Raw genomic sequence first — 20,702 nt, 5'->3', positions numbered from 1 at the left:
GTGTCCGTCCATCCCTGTGTGTCCGTCCATCCCTGTGTGTCCGTCCATCCCTGTGTGTCCGTCCATCCCTGTGTGTGTGTCCATCCATCCATCCCTGTGTGTGTGTGTGTGCGTCCATCCATCCATCCATCCCTGTGTGTGTGTGTGTGTGTGTGTGTGTCCATCCATCCATCCATCCCTGTGTGTGTGTGTGTCCATCCATCCATCCATCCCTGTGTGTGTGTGTGTGTGTGTGTGTGTGTGTCCATGTGTGTGTGTGTGTGTGTGTGTGTGTGTCCGTGCAGCCTTGTGTGTCCAGCCTACCTGTGTCCCAAGCCTCCGTCCGGTCCCGTCCCGAGCCTCCGTGTCGTCCCGTCCCGAGCCTCCGTGTCGTCCCGTCCCGAGCCTCCGTGTCGTCCCGTCCCGAGCCTCCGTGTCGTCCCGTCCCGAGCCTCCGTGTCGTCCCATGCCAGGATCGCCGCTCTTCGTCGGCGCCCTGGCGGCCATTCCCCTGTTCAAAAGCCGCGCCTCCCGCCTCCGCCTGTGATAGGCGGAACACTCAATTTCCCAGCAGTCTGTGTTCCGCCTATCACAGACATCGTCTCATCCTCGTCCGTAGTACGAGGATGAGCCGATGTCCGTGATAGGCGGAACACTGACTGCTGGGAAATTGAGTGTTCCGCCTATCACAGGCGGAGGCGGAGCCGGAGGCGCGGCTTTTGAAAGGTAGAATGGCCGCTGTCTGTCTGCTCGACACGCTGTTCGGGCAGTCAGACAGCGGTGACTCGAGTATAAGCCGAGGGGGGCACTTTCAGCCTCAAAAAAGAGGCTGAAAATCTCGGCTTATACTCGAGTATATACGGTATTATTATTATACAGGATTTAAATAGCGCCAACAGTTTACGCATTGCTTTACAACTTGAGGGTAGATAGTACAAATACAATACACTTTGACCACTTGCCGACCAGCTAACGCAGTTTTACTGCGACAGAATGGCAAACGACGTAACGTCGATTCGCCCTGTGGCCACTAGGGGCGCAAGCGCGCCCGCCCCCGGAGCCGATGCGAGTGCCCAGCGGTCATGATCACCGCCAGGCTCCCGCGATCATTGGCGACACACCGAGAACTGGGATCTATGTGTGTAAACACACAGTTTTCGGTTCTCTGAGGGGAGAAGAGACTGATCGTTTTGTCCAGGCGCGCCTTTCTAAATAGATGGCACCAGAACACACTGCACAGAGCATTACTGTGAGTTTCAAACTTATCTGCATTTAAAATTGTCCATATGACCTCATCCTCCCCCTGGGGCACTCCTATTGATCAATATAAGGCCCCCTTTTCTACTGACTACCAATGTAAGAGGACTCTTCCCCCACTGGCCACCAATGTAAGAGGGCTCTTCTGCCATTGGCCACCAATGTAAGAGGTCTCTTCCCCCATTGGCCACCAATGTAACAGGGCTCTTCGCCCATTGGCCACCATTGTAACAGGGCTCTTCGCCCATTGGCCAACAATGCAAGAGGGCATTTCTTCTCCTGAGCACTAGTTCAAGAATGCTCTTTTCACACTGACCACCAATGTAAGGAGACACTTCTCTCACTGAGCACCAGAGTAATTGGGCACCACTCCCACTGACCACCAACGTAAGAAGCCCTTTTCTACTGACCACCAATTTAAGAGGGCACATCTTTCACTAAGCACCAATGTAAGTGGACACTTCTCCGACTAACTGCAAATGTAAGGGGCCCTTCTCTACTGACCACCACTGTAAGAGGGCTCTTCTTCCATGGACCACCAATGTAAGAGGGCATTTCTTCCCTTGAGCACCAGTGTTAGAAAGCTCTTTTCACACTGAGCACCAATGTAAGTGGACACTTTTCTGACTAACTACCAATGTAAGGGGCGCTTCTCTACTGACCACCACTGTAAGAAGACTCTTCAGACTGACCACCGATATAAGGGGCCACTTCTTTCACAGAGCACTAATGTAAGTGGACACTTCTCCCATTGACCACTGACCCCAGTAGAAAATAGCCTTCTCTAAAATTGTCCATGTGATCCCATCCTCTGTTATCTGCCTCCAATTTTATTATTATTGATAATGACAGTATTTACACATTCATATATTAAACTGGCCATACATTATGTCATTTTCTTATTTAATTTCCTTTAGATTTACCTTCAACTATCTAGAGCAAGGGCCTTCCTGACTGCATACAAATTGAAAGTGTTTAGTAGAGCTGCACGATTTTGCCTAAAATGAGAATGACGATTTTTTGATTTTTTTGCTTAGAATAAAGATCACGATTCTTTCAAGATTCTATAAGTGTAACATCATCTTTCACATTATACAAAAAAATTGGGCTAACTTCACTGTTTTTTTGTTTTTTTTAAATTCATCAAAGTGTATTTAAAAAAAAAAAAATTGCGGTTGAAAGACCGCTGCGCAATTACGGTGTGACATAAAATATTGCAACAACCACCAAAAAAAATCATGTTTGGGCGTTCCAAGTAATTTTCTAGCAGAAAATTATGATTTTTACTTGTAAACAACAAATGTCAGAAAAGGTTTGGTCTTTATATGGTTAAGACTCCCTCATTTACACGCAGGAGTTCTTTCCTTTGATGAAAAAATGGAAAGATACTTTGTTTCTTCTTATTCACCTGTTGTAATAAAACTTGGCAGGCTGCCTGGATTTTTTATTTATTTTTCCCCAGCTGTGAGAACTCTCTGCACTTGTTAGAAAAAATCGTGGCATGCTGTTTTGAAGATCAGGAAGGGAAAAAGATTGCGATTGGGATTCTTAATGATTAATCGTGCAGCTCTAGTGTTTAGGTTTGACTTCATATTATATGGTTTTGATAAATCTAAAGGAAAATTGTACAAGAAAATTGAATAATTTATGGCCAGCCTGATGACCTGTACACACAATCCAGAGAGCGGACGAAAAAAATACAGATTTCGTCGCGATCGTACGATAATTGGATCGTTAGTACAGAGCTTTCAAGAGCTGTTCATGCCAGTTCATCCGATAATATTCGGACAAACATGAAAATTTTCCTCGTACGATACCAGATCGCACGATTTTTGTTTAGTCAGTACAGTTGTCGTCCGAAAATACAATACACATACACTACAACACATGACATCGCTTACAATTTTTTTTTTTTTCTGTCGTACAAGAATTTTCGGGACTTTAGTAACCTATTTAATTTATATTTGTGACTATTAAGCGGTAAAAGTCTGACGATCTGCCGTCCGGTTTTCAGATCGTGTGTACGGTGCATTAGTCTGCCTCCCATTGGGAGATTAGTACACACTAGAACTCAATGCTCTGGATGTTACACATATAATCCAGCAAGGACTGTGTTAGTACAGTGTGTAGCAGCTGTAAACAATCAAGATGAAACTATGTAATGGCTGTGAGGTCACTGCAACCCTGGATGACAGATAATATATCACAACATAACACGAGGAGAAAAATGAATGAGAACAGCAGGAGGGTCATCTTACAGTCACATCGATGGAGTTTTATAAACCCCCCCCCCCCCCCACTCCCGAGGCTGCACTGTCTCTATCACATGTTGCCGATCAAAAAAAAAAAATCAATATCCTCTTTCTGATGCCATTGGCTGTTTCTTCTTTTTTGGGGGGTAATTATTGGTTAATTACTTTAATTAGCTCAGTTGACTTCATTTAATTCGATCCTACCAAACGTTTTATACGAATGACAGAAAATCCCCCTTTAATACTGTCCTCCTTATGAAAATGCTTGTTCCGGGTCAAAGTAGGAACGCTGAAGGCAGCCAGGCAACTGGCATCCTCAGGAGATCATCAATGCCAGCTGACATATTTCTCTCAGCGCCCACTTACAATATGTATTGGGCAGATGCAATGTTTAACCTTAAACTACATAGAGGGTTCTTCACTGTAAGAGCAGCAAGGATGTGGAATTCCCTTCCACAAGCAGTGGTCTCAGCGAGAGGCATTGATAGTTTCAAGAAATGATTAGATAAGCACCTGAACAACCGCAACATACAGGGATATACAATGTAATACTGACATCATAGGTGTGCACAGCCTATTGCATTAGGGTGTGCACCCCAAAGCTCAAACCATGTGTGTGTGTGCATGTGTATATTATCTGACAGTGTCCATAGAGCAGTGGGCAGTGTTAGTAGGGCAGTGGACTGTGTCTGCATTTTTTAAAATTATTATTATTATGTTTTTTTAACAGTTTTATTTTTTTACAATATTTTTAGGAGCTTTTTTAGGGGGCTTTGGTGAAATACCAGGGGTCTAAACAGGGGGAATCTGGCAATTAGGGTGTGCCCATGCACACCTGGCACACCCTGTGCGCACGCCTCTGACTGACATATAATCACACACACACAGGTTGGACTTGATGGACTTGTGCCTTTTTTTCGATCTGACCTACTATGTAACTATGTACCATTTACTGTTATTTACAGCAACGCACAGCTACTATTTGAATAGCACACAAATGCAGGTTTTGCTGTACTGCTGTAAAAAAGAAAAGCTGTATGGAAATTAGAATATGTGTTGTGGATTGTGAGCAGCCCAATCAAAAAGGAACGCAAATTCACTTACGGTATATGGTAATTAATTACAGCCCGGTGAAGCAATCTGAATAGGACCTGAAAGCGGTTCTCCAGTTTCCCCTCCAAAACTAAAAGTCAGCAGCTACAAATACTGCACCTGCCGACTTTTAATATGATACTTACCTGTGCAGGGGTCCAGCGCTGTCCTCACCCGAGCTGATTCGTCAATCAGCTTCGGGTCCAGGAGTCGGCATCTTAACTAAGGGAAACCGGCAGTGAAGCCTTGCGGCTTCATAATCAGTCTTCCACTACGCATGCGCGAACCATGCTGCCCTTTGTGATTGACCTCGCAGTTTTCTAGGACCTGTGATGTGTCCCAGAAGAGGGGTTGAAGGGGGGAAAAGAGGGGTTGAACTTCCACTGGGATTGCAGAGGCGATCCAACCTGAAGTAGGAGCAGGTACCTGTCAAAATGCTCCTCCTCCTAAAAAGGGCCAAATGTTGAAGAGGTGGGGGGAGGATGCAAATAAGTGGACCTTTCCCTCTTGGGTAAAGTTTCACTTTATAGTTTATCTACACCCAAAAAGTAAAATAATGCAGATATTTTTAATAATGGAAAAAAAGGCAAAGTCGGACTATACCGCCAGACAGGGAGTACACAATATGCAAATAAAATTTTATTAAAAAATTTATTTAATTATATATGTACATGTCCATAAAAGCATTGCTAGATATCTTGCTCATAGGCGAGACCAACTGCAAATGATTGTGTACACGATCATCATTACATTATTCATGACCTATATGCCCAATATAAGTTTATATATAAATCTCTGAGTCAACGGGTTTCACTTAAGTTAGCTTCATCAGGACTCCTGAAAGATAATAGCAGTTGTCTGTAACAAAAGATTATTATGGTTAAACATAAGCATAGATACTCAGGTATTACCACATATCACCTGTAAGATCCTAATTGGGGGTATCTATGTTTATGTTTAACCAGAACATTCTTTCATTATAGACTACCGTTATTATCTTCCAAGCGTCCTGATGAAGCTAACTTATGTGAAGTGCGTTGACCTATGGAGATTTACATATACTGTACACTTGTATGGAGCATATACCATATTTAATCGGTGAATGCAAATGACGTGTGCGTGTTCTTTGCCGATGTTAGGCTGCTTCGGAGGGGATGGTGGGAGCGAGTGCCACCGGATTACACAGAGTGGGGATCTCCCATTTATTTCTCAGCCACCTCCTGGACCAGCTACTATGATATAAGTCACATTGGACCAGGACTATCTGTCTATCATAGGAGCTGGTCCAGGAGGCGGGACTTCATAATACAGCGGCTGCCGAGAAAACGGGAGATCTTCGTTCTGTGTAATCCAGCCTGCCTAATCTCCATGCAATGGTGAGGCTGCAGATGGGCACTGATCAGGCTGCAATGGTGAGGCTGCAGATGGGCACTGATCAGGCTGCATTGATGGGCAATGGTGAGGCTGCACATGGGCACTGATCAGGCTGCATTGATGGGCAATGGTGAGGCTGCACATGGGCACTGATCAGGCTGCATTGATCGGCAATGGTGAGGCTGCAGATGGCCACTGATCAGGCTGCAATGTTGAGGCTGCAGATGGGCACTGATCAGGTTGCATTGATGGGCAATGTTGAGGCTGCAGATGGGCACTGATCAGGTTGCATTGATAGGCAATGTTGAGGCTGCAGATGGGCACTAATCAGGCTGCATTGATGGGCAATGGTGAGGCTGCAGATGGGCATTGATCAAGCTGCATTGATGGGCAATGGGGAAGCGGCAGATGGGCACTGATCAGGCTGCATTGATGGGCAATGGTGAGGCTGCAGATGGGCACTGATCAGGCTGCATTTATGAACAATAGTGAGTCTGCATTGATGGGCAATAGTGAAGCTGCAGATGGGCACTGATAAGGCTGCATTAATGGGCACGGTCTTATTTTGTTTCGAAGCTCTTTGTTTAAAATTTAAGTTGTTTTCCTGAAACTTCCCTCTTAAAATGAAGGTGCGTGTTATTTCGCCAATACGGTAAGTCATATATATATATATATATATATATATATATATATATATATGATTGTATACATGTTGTGTACTCGTCTGGCCAGTATAGTCCCAATTTGCCTTTTTTCCCTTGTATTCATTACGGATTATGGCAATGAGTGTCTCTTTTTTTAGGTTCCTTTCTTTTCATGCAGTGATCCTGTCCCTGTATTGTATCTATGGAAGAGCAGTGTTGTCACCTTAGGACAGGAAGTGTTTTAGGAGGGCAGAACACACCTCTCCCTAATCTTCACAGAGGAGGTGTTTTGTAGTTCATGGAAAATGCTTGGGAAGGTTGTTCGAGATTTCAGTTTGGTGCATGGGAAGTAACAAGAACAACTGAATTTCTAGCAGTATCAACAGGTAAAGCCTGTACGAGCAAAAAAGGTACTTTTCTTGAAGAAAATAAAACGAATGCAGCCACCACATCTAAGAACGGGTCAGCTGCAATATTTTACCTTATATGTTCTTGGGTTAAAGGGATTGTTCACACTACACATGCGCTAAATGCTCCATTTTAGTGTGCAGGTAGTTGTCGGCTTTTGGATGCAATGAGCCGCGGTGAAGGAGAGTCTGATGCGCGTTTCACACTTTTTTTTAACCTTTATTTGAATTGCACAACTGACACTTCATTCATGTCTCCACGCAGCAGCGCGGTGTCCTGCATTGCTGTGTGGTGATGGTAAAATAGCACATGTTTGCCTGCAGCAACGCACCTCTGGACTCCGTTGCAGTGCAAATGTCGCACATATATAAAAACGCTGCCATAGTAGTGACTGGTGTTTATCCAGTGCTGAAAAAACCCTGATCACTGGAACATGTGTGAACAAATCCTTAAACCTATTGCTGCCCAAGAAAAACATGTGTGGCAGCCAAAGGGTGGGCTTTAAAGTGGTTGTAAACCCTCAATATACCCAGTGAAGTGACTGGCCTCAGGTGATACACAGAGATAAAACAAATCCTCCAACATGCATTATACCTGTTTACCTGCAGTCTTCTCTACAGCCAAAGTGTTGAATTTATAAAGCTTGTCTGAGATTCCAGAAAATGGGGTGGAGAGCTGAAGTTACACGCTGAGGAGAACTCTGACAGCTGAATGGAGGGAAGGGACACCCCCCCCCCCCCTTTCACACAGCACAAAAGGAACGCTCAGCTGAGGCTGTCAATCAGCTGGAGATTCCTCCTCTGCAGTGCCAGGACAAGATCATCCATTGCTCAGGGCAGAAATGCCAAAATGCCCCCCCCCCCCCCATTATGTGTAAGCTTATGAGAAAGAGAGAGAGCACAGCCTGCACCTCCTCCTGGCTCTCTCCTTGCTGCTTCCAGAACTGGGCTGACAGAAGTATTGATGCCGCTGTCACTACTCCTGCCACCTTATAGTAGAAAGAACTTGCGGCGCCCCCATCACTACAATACATCCTGCGCCCGGGGCAGCCTCTCTTTCTGCCCACCCACCCCTTGTCCCGGCCCTGCTCCTCTGTCACCTTTTTACCTCTTGGTGTCAGGAAAACTTGTCAGAAGTGACTCATGCTGATAGAAGAGGTATGAGGAAGCAGACAGAAATTACACTTATGCTGCGTACACACGATCGGAATTCTCGTCGGAAAAAGCTCTGATGGTTTTCTTGACGGAATTCCACTCAAACTGTCTTCCCTACACACGGTCACACCAAATTCCGACTGCTAGGAACGCGGTGACGTACAATACGTACGACGGGACTAGAAAAGAAGTTCAATACCCAGTAGCAAATAGCTTCCATCTCATAGTTGAATCTGAGCATGCGTGAGTTTTGGCGTGTCAGAATTGCATACACACGATCGGAATTTCCAATAGAAAGTTTTTCCTTTGGGAAAATTGAGAACATGCTATACATTTTTTGCTGGGGGAAATTCGGACAGCTAAATTCGGATGGAACATACACACGGTCGCATTTTCCGATGAAAAGCTCTCATTGGTCTTTTGCTGGCCACAATTCCGATCGTGTGTACATGGCATAAGTGCTCTGGATTGAGACAAGCACACACTATAGAGGGATATGCTTTAATGCCCACACGCTGCATGTATGGGACGGGTCATTAGTCACCCGAGGATTCTGTGCTGAGAATGTGCTCACTGTGTGCTCCCAGCACATAGACTTCATAGACAGCTCGCGGTCTCCATTAACGATCGGTAGCTGGTTGGACACACGATTTCTCATCCTTCCCCCCCTCAGGGCATACAGACCCTGTTTAATGCTGGGTGGGAAGGGGTTAAGCAACCACAAGCCCCAGCTTGCCTCGCCAGGTTCTTCATGTTTCACCCATATCAGTTTAAACCAAAGCTTTGCTGCCACCATCCCCGATAACCGTTGCCAAGCTGACAAATCCACGTGCCAAACTCTCACAGCTGCCCGAACGAGACAGGAAGCTTTCTATCACAATAACTACCTTCGTTTTAAATTACTCAGTAATTAGTAAATGCCTCCCCTTGAATACAGAATATTGCTTCCACAAATAGAACAAACAAGTAGTTACAGATTAGACATGCTCTGTGTCTGTGCCACTAAACATGAGCGCTCAGCCAAATTCCCATAGCAACCAGGAGAGCATCAATGTGTGACACAGAGAAAGACTTCTGACAGCCGGTTACATCATCAGCCTGTCTCAGCGCCGCCGGTTGTGCTTATGATTTTTTGCCTCTATCCCTTATGCAGGATTGACATATAAACCAGCAGGGAGTACATAGGGAGTACATAGGGAGTACATAGAAATACGGTCTTTGGGAAGCACTAGATATAACACATAGGGGCTCATTCAATCAGCAGAAAACAGTCAGGTGCAGTGCTCATTATGCTGACATTAGTATGGTTAATACGGGTTGTTTTCGGTTATTGCACTTTGTAGTGATTATTGAACAAGCCTGATAGCTTGCCTTTAGCCCCTATTCACATTGGCGTGATTGGACATGAGATTTTACAGTTTAAATTGAATGTTAAATCAGAGCCTATTGCCGGCAATAGGAGCGTCTCAATCGGTGAAGCGCCGCACCAATTTCTAAAAGTAGTTCCTGCACTACTTTTGGCGACTTCGGGGGGCGATTTCAATAGACATCTGTGCATGAACTTGCACCTGTTTTTCAAGTTGCCCCCAGACTGAAATGCGGCTTTGAAACGGTGCGAGTTCAGATGAAATCGCATCATTTCAAAGCCGTGTTCAGTGTGAACCAGGGCTTAGAATCACTTTAAAGCTGAAATCCAGGCATGGCAATTTGTACAGTGTTACAGCGATGTTTGTGCCATACTTGTGGGGTTCTCCATAGAAGATGGAAATCACTGTAGACACGGCTTACTCCACTGATCTCCACTAAGTCAATACTGCTCACCTCCACCATCACAGGAGTGAGCTCTCAAATGCTGAGCTCAGAGCTACTGTGTCCTGTGATGATGGAGGTGAGCAGTGATGACTAGGCCTCCCTTAGCAATGTCCTGGGAGTACTTAGCAATTGTCCTGGGAGTACTTAGCAAACATCCTGGGAGTACCGTACTTAGCAAAGGTCCTGGGAGTACTTAGCAAAGGTCCTGGGAGTACTTAGCAAACATCCTGGGAGTACTTAGCAATGTCTGGGGAGTACTTAGCAATGTCCTGGGGTTACTTAGCAATGTCCTGGGAGTACTAAGCAATGTCCTGGGAGTACTAAGCAATGTCCTGGGAGTACTAAGCAATGTCCTGGGAGTACTTAGTAAACATCCTGGGAGTACTAAGCAATGTCCTGGGTGTACTAAGCAATGTCCTGGGAGTACTAAGCAATGTCCTTGGAGTACTTAGCAATGCCCTTGGAGTACTAAGCAATGTCCTGGGAGTACTAAGCAATGTCCTGGGAGTACTAAGCAATGTCCTGGGAGTACTTAGCAATGTCCTGGGAGTACTTAGCAATGTCCTGGGAGTACTAGGCAATGTCCTGAGAGTACTTAGCAAACATCCTGGGAGTACTAAGCAATGTCCTGGGAGTACTAAGCAATGTCCTGGGAGTACTAAGCAATGTCCTGGGAGTACTAAGCAATGTCCTGGGAGTACTAAGCAATGTCCTGGGAGTACTAAGCAATGTCCTGGGGATACTAAGCAATGTCCTGGGGTACTAAGAAATGTCCTGGGGGTACTAAGCATTGTCCTGGGAGTACTTAGCAATGTCCTGGGGGTATTTAGCAATGTCCTGGGAGTACTAAGCAATGTCCTGGGAGTACTTAGCAAACATCCTGGGAGTACTAAGCAATGTCCTGGGAGTACTTAGCAATGTCCTGGGAGCACTTAGCAATGTCTTGGGAGTATTAAGCAATGTCCTGGAAGTACTTAGCAATGTCCTGGAAGTACTTAGCAAACATCCTGGGAGTACTAAGCAATGTCCTGGGTGTACTAAGCAATGTCCTGGGAGTACTAAGCAATGTCCTGGGAGTACTAAGCAATGTCCTGGGAGTACTTAGTAATGTCCTTGGAGTAATAAGCAATGTCCTGGGAGTACTAAGCAATGTCCTGGGTGTACTAAGCAATGTCCTGGGAGTACTAAGCAATGTCCTGGGAGTACTAAGCAATGTCCTGGGAGTACTTAGTAATGTCCTTGGAGTACTAAGCAATGTCCTGGGAGTACTTAGTAATGTCCTTGGAGTAATAAGCAATGTCCTGGGAGTACTAGGCAATGTCCTGGGAGTACTTAGTAATGTCCTGGGAGTATTAAGCAATGTCCTGGGAGTATTCCAGTCAAGCTTCATAAGGTATGTAAATGGCCTACATCTATAACAAGGATATTATTCATCTTTAGTCAGAGCTGCACAGTCTGTTTTAATCTACAAGCATCCCTTACCTGCATAGACAAGCTTTTTGGTAAAGGTGAACTATCCTTTTAAATGAAGACTAAGGTGACAGGATTGTATGATAATCGCTATGGCGACACATGACTACCAGATGCTGCGGTGACTTATGTCGGTAGCAGCTTGCTCTGGCTCTGGGCTTCCTGCCCCGCTGTGCACCAGTTGTCTCTCAGTCAGGATCTGTGTTCCTTTTACAGAATGCCTCGGTTACCTGAAGTGAGAACATTTCATGTGCAGAAAATAAAATAAAATAAAAAACTGGAAAAAAAAAACCTGGGGTTTGATGTATTTTTTCAGCTTCTGCTGTGACAGCACTGCCAGAAGTAATAAATATTGTATAAAGCCTGTCCGCATAGTGCAGCCACCAAGCCTGATTCCTGATTCCCATAGCAACGCAGGGCTAGATTTACTTATCTCAGAAACAAATACACCAGCGTGGCAGCCAGGCCCCGGCGTCTCCACAGGAGAGAGCGCTTCCCTGCCTTCCACACAGCCTGGAGAGAACCTGTCCTTCGCACACTATTACCTGAAATGAAGCAATATTCGGTTCTTAAAGGATTAGTCCACCTTTAGGTTCTGTTAACATCTAGGCGTTGCTATTTTACAGGCGTTTTTTGCAGCGTTTTTGTACAAGCGTTTTCAAGGTTAAAAGGTCACCAATGTAAAAGCAGTAAAACGCTTGTAATCTGGCAAAAAAGAAGCTCCTGTACTTTTTTATGAGTGACGGACATTTTGCTTCAGGCGACAGAACGCTCAGATGTGAACAGGGGCCATTGAAAGGAACGAGATTTGTCTTGTTGATCGTTTTTAGAGCGGAGGCTTACAGCAAAAAAACACCCAAAAACGTCTAATGCCTTGTACACACGGTCGGACATTCCGATGACAAAATCAAAAAGATTTTTTCAGACGGATTTGGGGAAAAACCTGTCTTTCATGCACATGGTGGGACAAAAAAAATCCGATCGTTCAGAACAAGGTGACGTACAACACGTATGACGGGACTATAAAGAGGCCAGTAGCCAATAGCTTTCGTCCCGTAATTTATTCTGAGCATGCGTGGCACTTTGTTCATCGGAATTGTCTACACACGATCGGAATTTAAATGATCGGATTTTGTTGTCGTAAAATTTTAGATCTAGCTTTCAAACTTTGTGTGTGGGAAATTCCAACGGAAAAAGTTCGATGGAGCCCACACGCGATCGGATTTTCCGACAACACGGTCCGAACGCACATTTTCCGTCGGAAAGTCCGACCGTGTGTACAGAGCATAAGTGTGAACAGAGAAAAAAAAAACTGCATATGCAGATAAGTGGTGTCTGTAGATAATAAAAACTGTGAAGCTCTGACTAAAAATGAATAATGCTCTTGCTATAGGTGTAGGCCATTTACGTACCTCCCAAAGCCTGAGTGCAATACCTACTCCCAGGACGTTGCTAAGGACATTGCTAATTAAGGCCTAGTCCTTACTGTTCACCTCCACCATCACATCACAGGATGAAGCTTTTTTCCTGATTCAAACCTCCTTAAAAGCGCTTTCTCTAAGTCCTTGTACACACGGTTGGACATTCCGACAACAAAATCCGGCGGATTTTTTCCGACGGATTTTGTCCGATACTGGTGTTGCATACACACGGTCGCACAAAGTTGTCGGAAAATCCGATCGTTCGGAACATGATGACGTTATTTAGTTACAACGGGACTACATTCAGGCTAGTAGCCAATAGCTTTGGTCTTGTAATTTGATATGAGCATGCATGGCACTTTGTCCGAATTCTCTACAAACGATCGGACAAAGTCCGATCGGATCATGTTGTCGGAAAATTTTATATCCAGCTCTCAAACTTTGTTGGCCGGACATTCTGATGGAAAAAGTCAGATGGAGCCCACACACGATCGGATTATCCGACAACACGGTCCGATCGGACATTTTCCGTCGGAATTGCCGAACGTGTCTACAAGGGCTTAGACCCCTTTCACACTGGGGCGCTTTGCAGGCATTATAATGCTAAAAATAGCGCCTGCAAACTGACCTGAAAGAGCCGCTGCTGTCTCTCCAATGTGAAAGTCCCGAGAGCTTCACACCGGAGCGACGCGCTGGCTGGACGCTAAAAAAAGTCCTGCTAGCAGCATCTTTGGAGCGGTGAAGGAGCGGCTCTTAAACCGCTCCTGCCCATTGAAATCAATGGGGCAGCACTTTGCGGTGGTTTTAACCCTTTCTCGGCCACTAGTGGGGGGGGTAAAAGCACTACACTAGCGGCCGAATAGCCTTGTGAAATTGACGGTAAATTGGTGCTTTACCGCCGACGCACTCACTGTCCCATTGTGAAAAGGGCCTAATATGATGCAGTAGCTCTGAGCTTAAAGTTTAGCCTCATACAAACGGTCAGATTGTTGGCCAACAAAACCGTGGACTTTTGTCCAAAGGGCGTTGGCCAACAAACTTGTCTTGCATACACACGGCACACAACTGTTGGCCAACAATCATGAACATAGTGACGTACTACATGTTTTTTCAGCTCTTTAGCCCCACCCTTTGGGCTTCTTCTGCTAATTTTGTATTAGTAGAAGTTTGGTGAATATTGATTTGCACTTTTAATTTCGCACTTTTCCTTTCGTGCTTTTCAGTTAGTTTCTGAACAACCGTTCTTCAACCAGACATGTCGCGGAATCGGAGGAGATAACGTGTTATTTATTATTGGCCTTAGAGTTGCTTTGACATAATTTTTTTGGTTGAATAATGATTTGATTTGGTATATTTTCTATATTTTTGGATGCATAGAATGCACTTTTTGGTTAAGTTCTATTGGCAGATAGCATGTCTAATTTTATTTGTTTTCTTTTTTTAATACACAATAAAAAAATTGTGTAGAATAATACTTGGCTGTGTGTTTTACTTCAAATGACAGTTTGGGCGTAGGCAGTTACATTTAAAAAAATACAATGTAAAATTAACAAGGGACACCAACATAGTTGTATATTTGATCTTAAAAACTATGGGATAATGGTGTTGTGGTAACTTGCCCAAATAAAAAATAAAAAAAGCATAATAATAAAATTATCCTTGATATCACTAGAATAAAACAGCCTTTGAAAATTTGTTTCTATTTAAACGGCCGATACCGCCCAATATTCGGATATTCGGCCTGTGTGAACAGAGCTTGAATGTTTCCCAAAACAGTTATGGCGGCCATACACACTTCACATTTTTTATCCAATTTGCGTTTTGATCAAAATGATCAATCAATCTGCAAAAAATCAAATAGCATTAAATTCACATCCAATCAATTTAGACTTGATTTCAATCAGATTTGATAAAACTGATTTGATCAGTCAAAGCACAGGTTTTTCTTTGTTTTGCATTAATCAGCAGCATTGAAATACATGTTCATAAATATGATGGTATTTTGATTGATCAGATTATGACATTACATGGTGGATCTACAAAGTATGATAGTAAGGTACAATCATATCTTAACTATTATTCAAAATCCACTTCCCCTTGTTTGGTATATCGATCAAATGGGTTGTGGACCATAAATTGATTATTCTAAGTGGAAGAGATCAATCAGAAAGTGAATATCATTTTTCGAAGTGTGTATGACACCAAAAGGGCTTATTTACACTTGTAGTTGGGGTGGGCGGGGGTAAAAACACGCGGTTGCACCATTTTACTGTCTCCAACTGCTCCCTTTTAAGCTGCAAAGGCATGGGTGTACACAAGCAAAGCATCATGGCTGTGTCAGAAATTTAACCCCCTGCTGTGTAAAGTGGACACTACTGCTCGCCAAACGTGACACATTCAAGTAAATGGATTTGCAACCTCCCTGCAACTGTGGTAGTGCAGCATTTAGGGGGTTAAAATCAGCGGTGAGGAGGCAACATATCGCCTCCTCATCGTCTATCAAGTGCCTCTGAAAGGTGATCCTACAGTGGATCACTTTTCAGAGGAGCAGCAGTCCTTGCCATATGTGTAAATGAGCCCCTACATTCAAGGCATGCATCAAATGACAACGATCACAGTTTTGAGTTTATGTGAGCTCTCAACCGACCCGTCAAGCCATCAAATGGCTGGTGTCATAGTGCAGCACAACATGGCAACTGCAGTGACTTCTGCTGACCCATGCGGTCTCTCAGCTCCTTAGTGGGCATAACAGAATCAAAGACTAGAGATCCATAGTTATCATGCCTCTTAACCAAACAAACAAGAACTTTACAAATCAACCAGTGGCGGCTGGTGCTCAATATTTTGTGGGAGCGGCAAACAACGCCCCCCCCCCCCACTCGCAGCCTGATTGGCTGGGAGAAGAAACAGGAAGGCAATAGCGAATATTAATTTGCTATTATCACACAACTGCGGTGCTCTGCGCCCCGAGTCCACCCTTTTTTTTTTAAGCCAATTAAAAGCTCAGGCTCTAATCATGTGCTTATAAAAAGAACAAGAACCCATTGAAATCCATGTGTCCGGTGCCCTGCATGTAGATTAGGGGCCTGGCGCATGGATTGGGGGGCGCCCGTGCACCCCTTATGGACGGGTCACCACTGCCAAGAACCTTAGACAAACCAATCCTTCATATAATGGTGGAGAGCAATGCTTTACAATGTTGTACAAATGCATTTCCTGAAGGGCACCAGGAGGTGCCATCTGTGTCACCAGCTGTACCTTGGCTTTCTCCAACTGTGTCTGGGCCTGTCGCTCTGCTTCCCTGCGCACCGCCTCTCTGTCTTCCTCCAAAGAGACATCAGAATCGGATGGACGGCTGGTGTAGGAGTCCGCCGAACCCTGCAGAGATAAGGATATGCGTTAACTGCAGCAAAGACACCACATTTCAAATCATTTTACATGGAATTTTGGGCCTCATGCCCATTTGATGTTTGCGCATCTCTCTAGAAGCCTTTCCTTCTGGCAGCAGCATTTGGCAGAAAAATACGATTGACGCTTGTAAATGCGTTTAGGGGTGTTTTTCAAGTGCGTGGATGATAATTCCTTTCATTAGCCATAATAATAATTTATTCTGGCCATTGAAATGAATTAATGATCAAGCACTAAATACGCCTAGCATTAGCGTGCGTTTACATGCATCAAGCATTTTTTTTCTGCAAAAATGCTGCTTCTCGTGGATGTGCTGGCATTGGGGGGATTTCTGCCTCTATATGCCTATGTGTGCAGGAGCGTTAAGAGTAGGGATGCCCCGATATATCGACTGAAATAGGGTATCATCGTTAATACGTCAAAGCGGTATTAAACCCAAAACCAAAAATGTATTTTTCTGCAGCTTATCAATCATTAGATGTGGAGCCTGCATTGGTTTTATTTTATTTGGCTCTTTTCGCCTCAGTTTGCACATGACGATGTGGCCAGTAACACACTTCCTGTATTAGTGAGACGCCACTCTGGAGGAATGAGAACAGGAGGCACAGCAACATTGTCAGCCTGGGAGGAGAGGAGTGTTAAATGTATTAGCAGCTTTTGATATACTAACAAACTGAAGCCAAACTCCAGCTCATACTTTATAATCAGTTTCCAGCTCATACTTTATAATCAGGTATACAACAATACTACATAATGCAGTTATGTATGAATTTCAAAAAGCGATTAAATGTATTTTTAAATGCAGCTAATTTAAAGAGGAGTTTCCCTAAAAAAAATAAAAATAAAATAAAAGTCAGCAGCTACAAATACTGCAGCTGCTGACTTTTAAAAATCGGACACTTACCTGTCCCAGGGTCCAGTGATGCAGGGGAACGAAGCCCCGCTCGTCCCCCCCTCCGCTGGGCGGCGCCGGCATTCTAACTGAAGTCACAGCCGGGCACCCACTGCGATTGGCAGCGCAGTCATCTGGGACCTGTCACGTGTCCAAGATGACTGACAGGAGGGAGGGGGCAGAGCTGAGCCCTTCCTGCGCCGAGGGGAAGTGATGTCACCAGCCCAGGCACTGAAGGAGGCAGACTACGAGGGACCCCCTAGCAACAGGCATTTTGAGGCAAGTTAAAAAAAAAAATCCAAATGTTTTTATTTATTTTTTTAGGAACATAAATAATTTTTTTTTTTTTGTGGAACACCACTTTAAGTACCTACATTTTTACTGTATATCAGCCGCCTCCAATTCCTTGCACAGCTGCACTCAAACTGGGAGTCCAATCACAGGATGAAGGCAGGGACACGACCAAGCCATACTGCTTGACTAGTTCCCACCCAGGCCAATTCTGACATTTCTCTCCTACATGTAAAAATCTGTATTTTTATTTATTTTTTTGCTAGAAAATGACTCCCAAACGTTATATATATTTTTTTTAGCAGAGAAACTAGAGAATAAAATGGCGATCATTGAAATTTGTTGTGTCACATGGAATTTGCGCAGCCATTTTTTTAAATGCAATTTTTTGGGGAAAAATACACTGAATTTTAATGCAAAAAAAAAAATACAGAATACATAATGCATTTTTTTTGTTAAATATAAAAGATAATGTTAAATATAGTATAAATAGATACCTAACACATCAAGCTTTAAAAAATTGCGCACACTCATGGAATGCTGCCAAACTACAGTACTTAAAAATCTCCATAGACATTTTATTTTTATAGGTTACCAATTTAGAGTTACAGAGGAGGTCTATCGCTAGAATTATTGCTCTCACTCTAATGTTTGGGGTGATACCTCCCATGTGTGATGCAAACACTGTTTACATATGCAAGGCGTAACTTACGTACGCGTTTGCTTCTGCATGAGAGCATGAGGGGACGGGGCGCTTTAATTTTTTTTTTTATATTATTCATTTTATTTAAAAAAAAAATATATTTTTACACTGTCCTTTTAATTTTTTATTTTTTTTTGATCACTTTTATACCTATCACAAGAAATGTAGACATCCCTTGTGAAAGAAATAGAGCATGACAGGTCCTCTTTATGGAGAGATCTGGGATCTATAAGACCCCAGATATCTCCTCTACCCTGAGATTTAAAAAAAACAAAACAAAAACAAAACATAAAAACACTGATATCTGCTTTCTAGAGGGGAAAAAAAATGGCAGCGTTTACATCTGCAAGAGCTGGAAATGACATCATGACTTTGACTTCGGTTTCCCAGGTCAATAGAGCTGACCAGGAACCATCCAGTCCTTGGCCAGCTCTGTGGTAACCCGGTGTTCTGCCATATAGTGTCCGGCCATCATATAGCGTCCGCCCCGTACTGCGCATGCGCAGTACAGAGCAGACGAAGCTTCGAAAAATCTCCGAAGCTGAACGGCTCCTGCGCCGTGAGTGGAGGTGGTGGCCCCACCATCCAAGCGGACTTAGGGTTGTGAATATTAGAGGGCCCCTCGCGGGCGAGCTTTGCTCGCCACGCTTTGGGCTCGGCCTCGCTGCGCTCGGCTCTTTTATATTCCTACTCTATGTCCACTTGGATAGTGGGGATAGAACCTGGACTCACGGCGCAGGCACCATTCATCCTCGGCAATTTTCGGAATCTGTGTTGCTGTGTACTGCGCATGCACAGCGGACACTATCGGATAGGACACCGGCACCACAGTCGGATTCGTTTTCTGGTTTCACAATTGCACGGGGAGCCCGAGAGGCGCTGATGGGTAGTGGGAAGGGGGGGAGGTCCCCTCTCAATGCCTGTAAAAGCCATCCAGCGGGTAACAAGCCGCTAGGATGGTTTTTACATTGTAGGGAATGGCTAACTGGAAATAAAATGATATCTGGATGATGCCTGTAGCTGTAGGCATTATCCAGATATCTCCACTCACAATCCACGTCATGCGGGCAGGAAATGGTTAAAGTGGTTGTATGCCGCACCTGCAGGCATCATCCCGGTACCGTTTTTTTCAGCGGGCGATTGGCTATCCAGCCATAACAACCGAAGCGGCTAAAAGCCGCTCGGCTGTTATGCCGGAGGAGCGGGAGGGACGTCCCCCCTCCCGCCGCCTCCCGCCGCTGTTACCGGTGCTCCCGCTCGATCGGGAGCACCGATTCAAGATCCGGGGGAGGAACTGGAACGAAGCCGTAATCGGCTTCATTCCAGTATCCTAATCGTAAACACGGAAGCGATGTCATGACGTCACTTCCTGTTTACTCGGCTGCCAATGGCGCCGGTTTAAAAAAAATATACGGTATTCAGAATCGCCGTTTTCGGCGATCTGAATACATTGAAGTGTAAAGGAGGGGTACCTGTCACCACCTATTACTGTCACAAGGGATGTTTACATTCCTTGTGACAGCAATAAAAGTGATCAAATTTTATTTTTATTTTTAAAACAATTTAGTCATTTTAATATAAATGAAATAAATAAATAATAATAATTTTAAAGCACCCGCCGTCCCCGCGAGCTCGCGAAGCAAAGACAACGCATATGGAAGTCGCGCCCGCATATGTAAACGGTGTTCAAATCACACGTGAGTTATCGCCGCGATCGTCAGAGCGAGAGCAATAATTCTAGCACTAGACCTCCTCTGTAACGCTAACCTGGTAACCGTAAAAATTTTTTTAAAGCGTCGCCTATTGAGATTTTTAGGTACCATACTTTGTTGTCAATCCACGAGTGCATGCAATTATAAAGTGTGACATGTTTGGTATCTATTTATTCGGCGTAACATTATCTTTCACATTATGCAAAAAAATTGGGCTAATTTTACTGTTTCGTTTTTTTTTTAATTCATGAAAGTGTCCCTTTTCCAAAAAGTTGCGTTTAAAACACCTCTGCGCAAATACCGTGTGACATAAAATATTGCAACAATCGCCGTTTTATTCTCAAGAGTCTCTGCTAAAAGAATATATATAATGTTTGGGGGTTCCAAGTAATTTTCTAGCAAAAAATATGGTTTTTAACTTGTAAATACCAAATGCCAAAAATAGGCTTAGTCATGAAAGGGTTAATTTGTAAAAAAAAAAAAAGTGAAAATCATTTATTATTTTCCTTCCACTTTACAATTATGTGCCACTTTGTGTTGGTCTATCACATAAAATCCCAATAAAATACATTTAAGTTTTTGCTTGTAACATGACAAAATGTGGAAAATTTCAAGGGGTATGAATACTTTTTCAAGGCACTGTCTATATTTGGTTTGCGCAAAAGTCATAGCGTTTACAAACTATGGGATATTTTTATTAATTTATTTTTACTAGTAATGGCGGTGATCAGTGAGTTAGAGCAGGACTGCGATATTGTGGCAGATGTTCAGACACTTGACACTTTTTGGGGACCAGTGACATTATAGTGATCAGTACTAAAAGATATGCACTG

At 44.0% G+C, this 20,702-nt stretch overlaps 1 protein-coding gene across 10 annotated transcripts in view; it reads right to left on the bottom strand.

Moving 5' to 3' along the window:
• CACNB2 (calcium voltage-gated channel auxiliary subunit beta 2) overlaps positions 1 to 20,702 on the bottom strand; it is a 456,068-nt gene that overhangs the window by 135,113 nt on the left and 300,253 nt on the right. For all 10 annotated transcript variants that reach the window (XM_077490913.1, XM_077490914.1, XM_077490918.1 and 7 more), the window contains one exon: positions 16,122 to 16,241. In XM_077490913.1, coding sequence (XP_077347039.1) covers positions 16,122 to 16,241 — 120 coding nt within the window. The remainder of the gene's footprint in view (positions 1 to 16,121; positions 16,242 to 20,702) is intronic.

This window comes from Lithobates pipiens, unplaced genomic scaffold (assembly GCF_037356315.1).
Source record: "Lithobates pipiens isolate NorthernLeopardFrog02 unplaced genomic scaffold, aLitPip1_a1.2 Scaffold_19, whole genome shotgun sequence".
Classification (NCBI taxonomy): Eukaryota; Metazoa; Chordata; class Amphibia; order Anura; family Ranidae; genus Lithobates; species Lithobates pipiens.
Note: the sequence above shows the minus strand (reverse complement) of the source record. Positions and strands in the feature narration are given on the sequence as shown.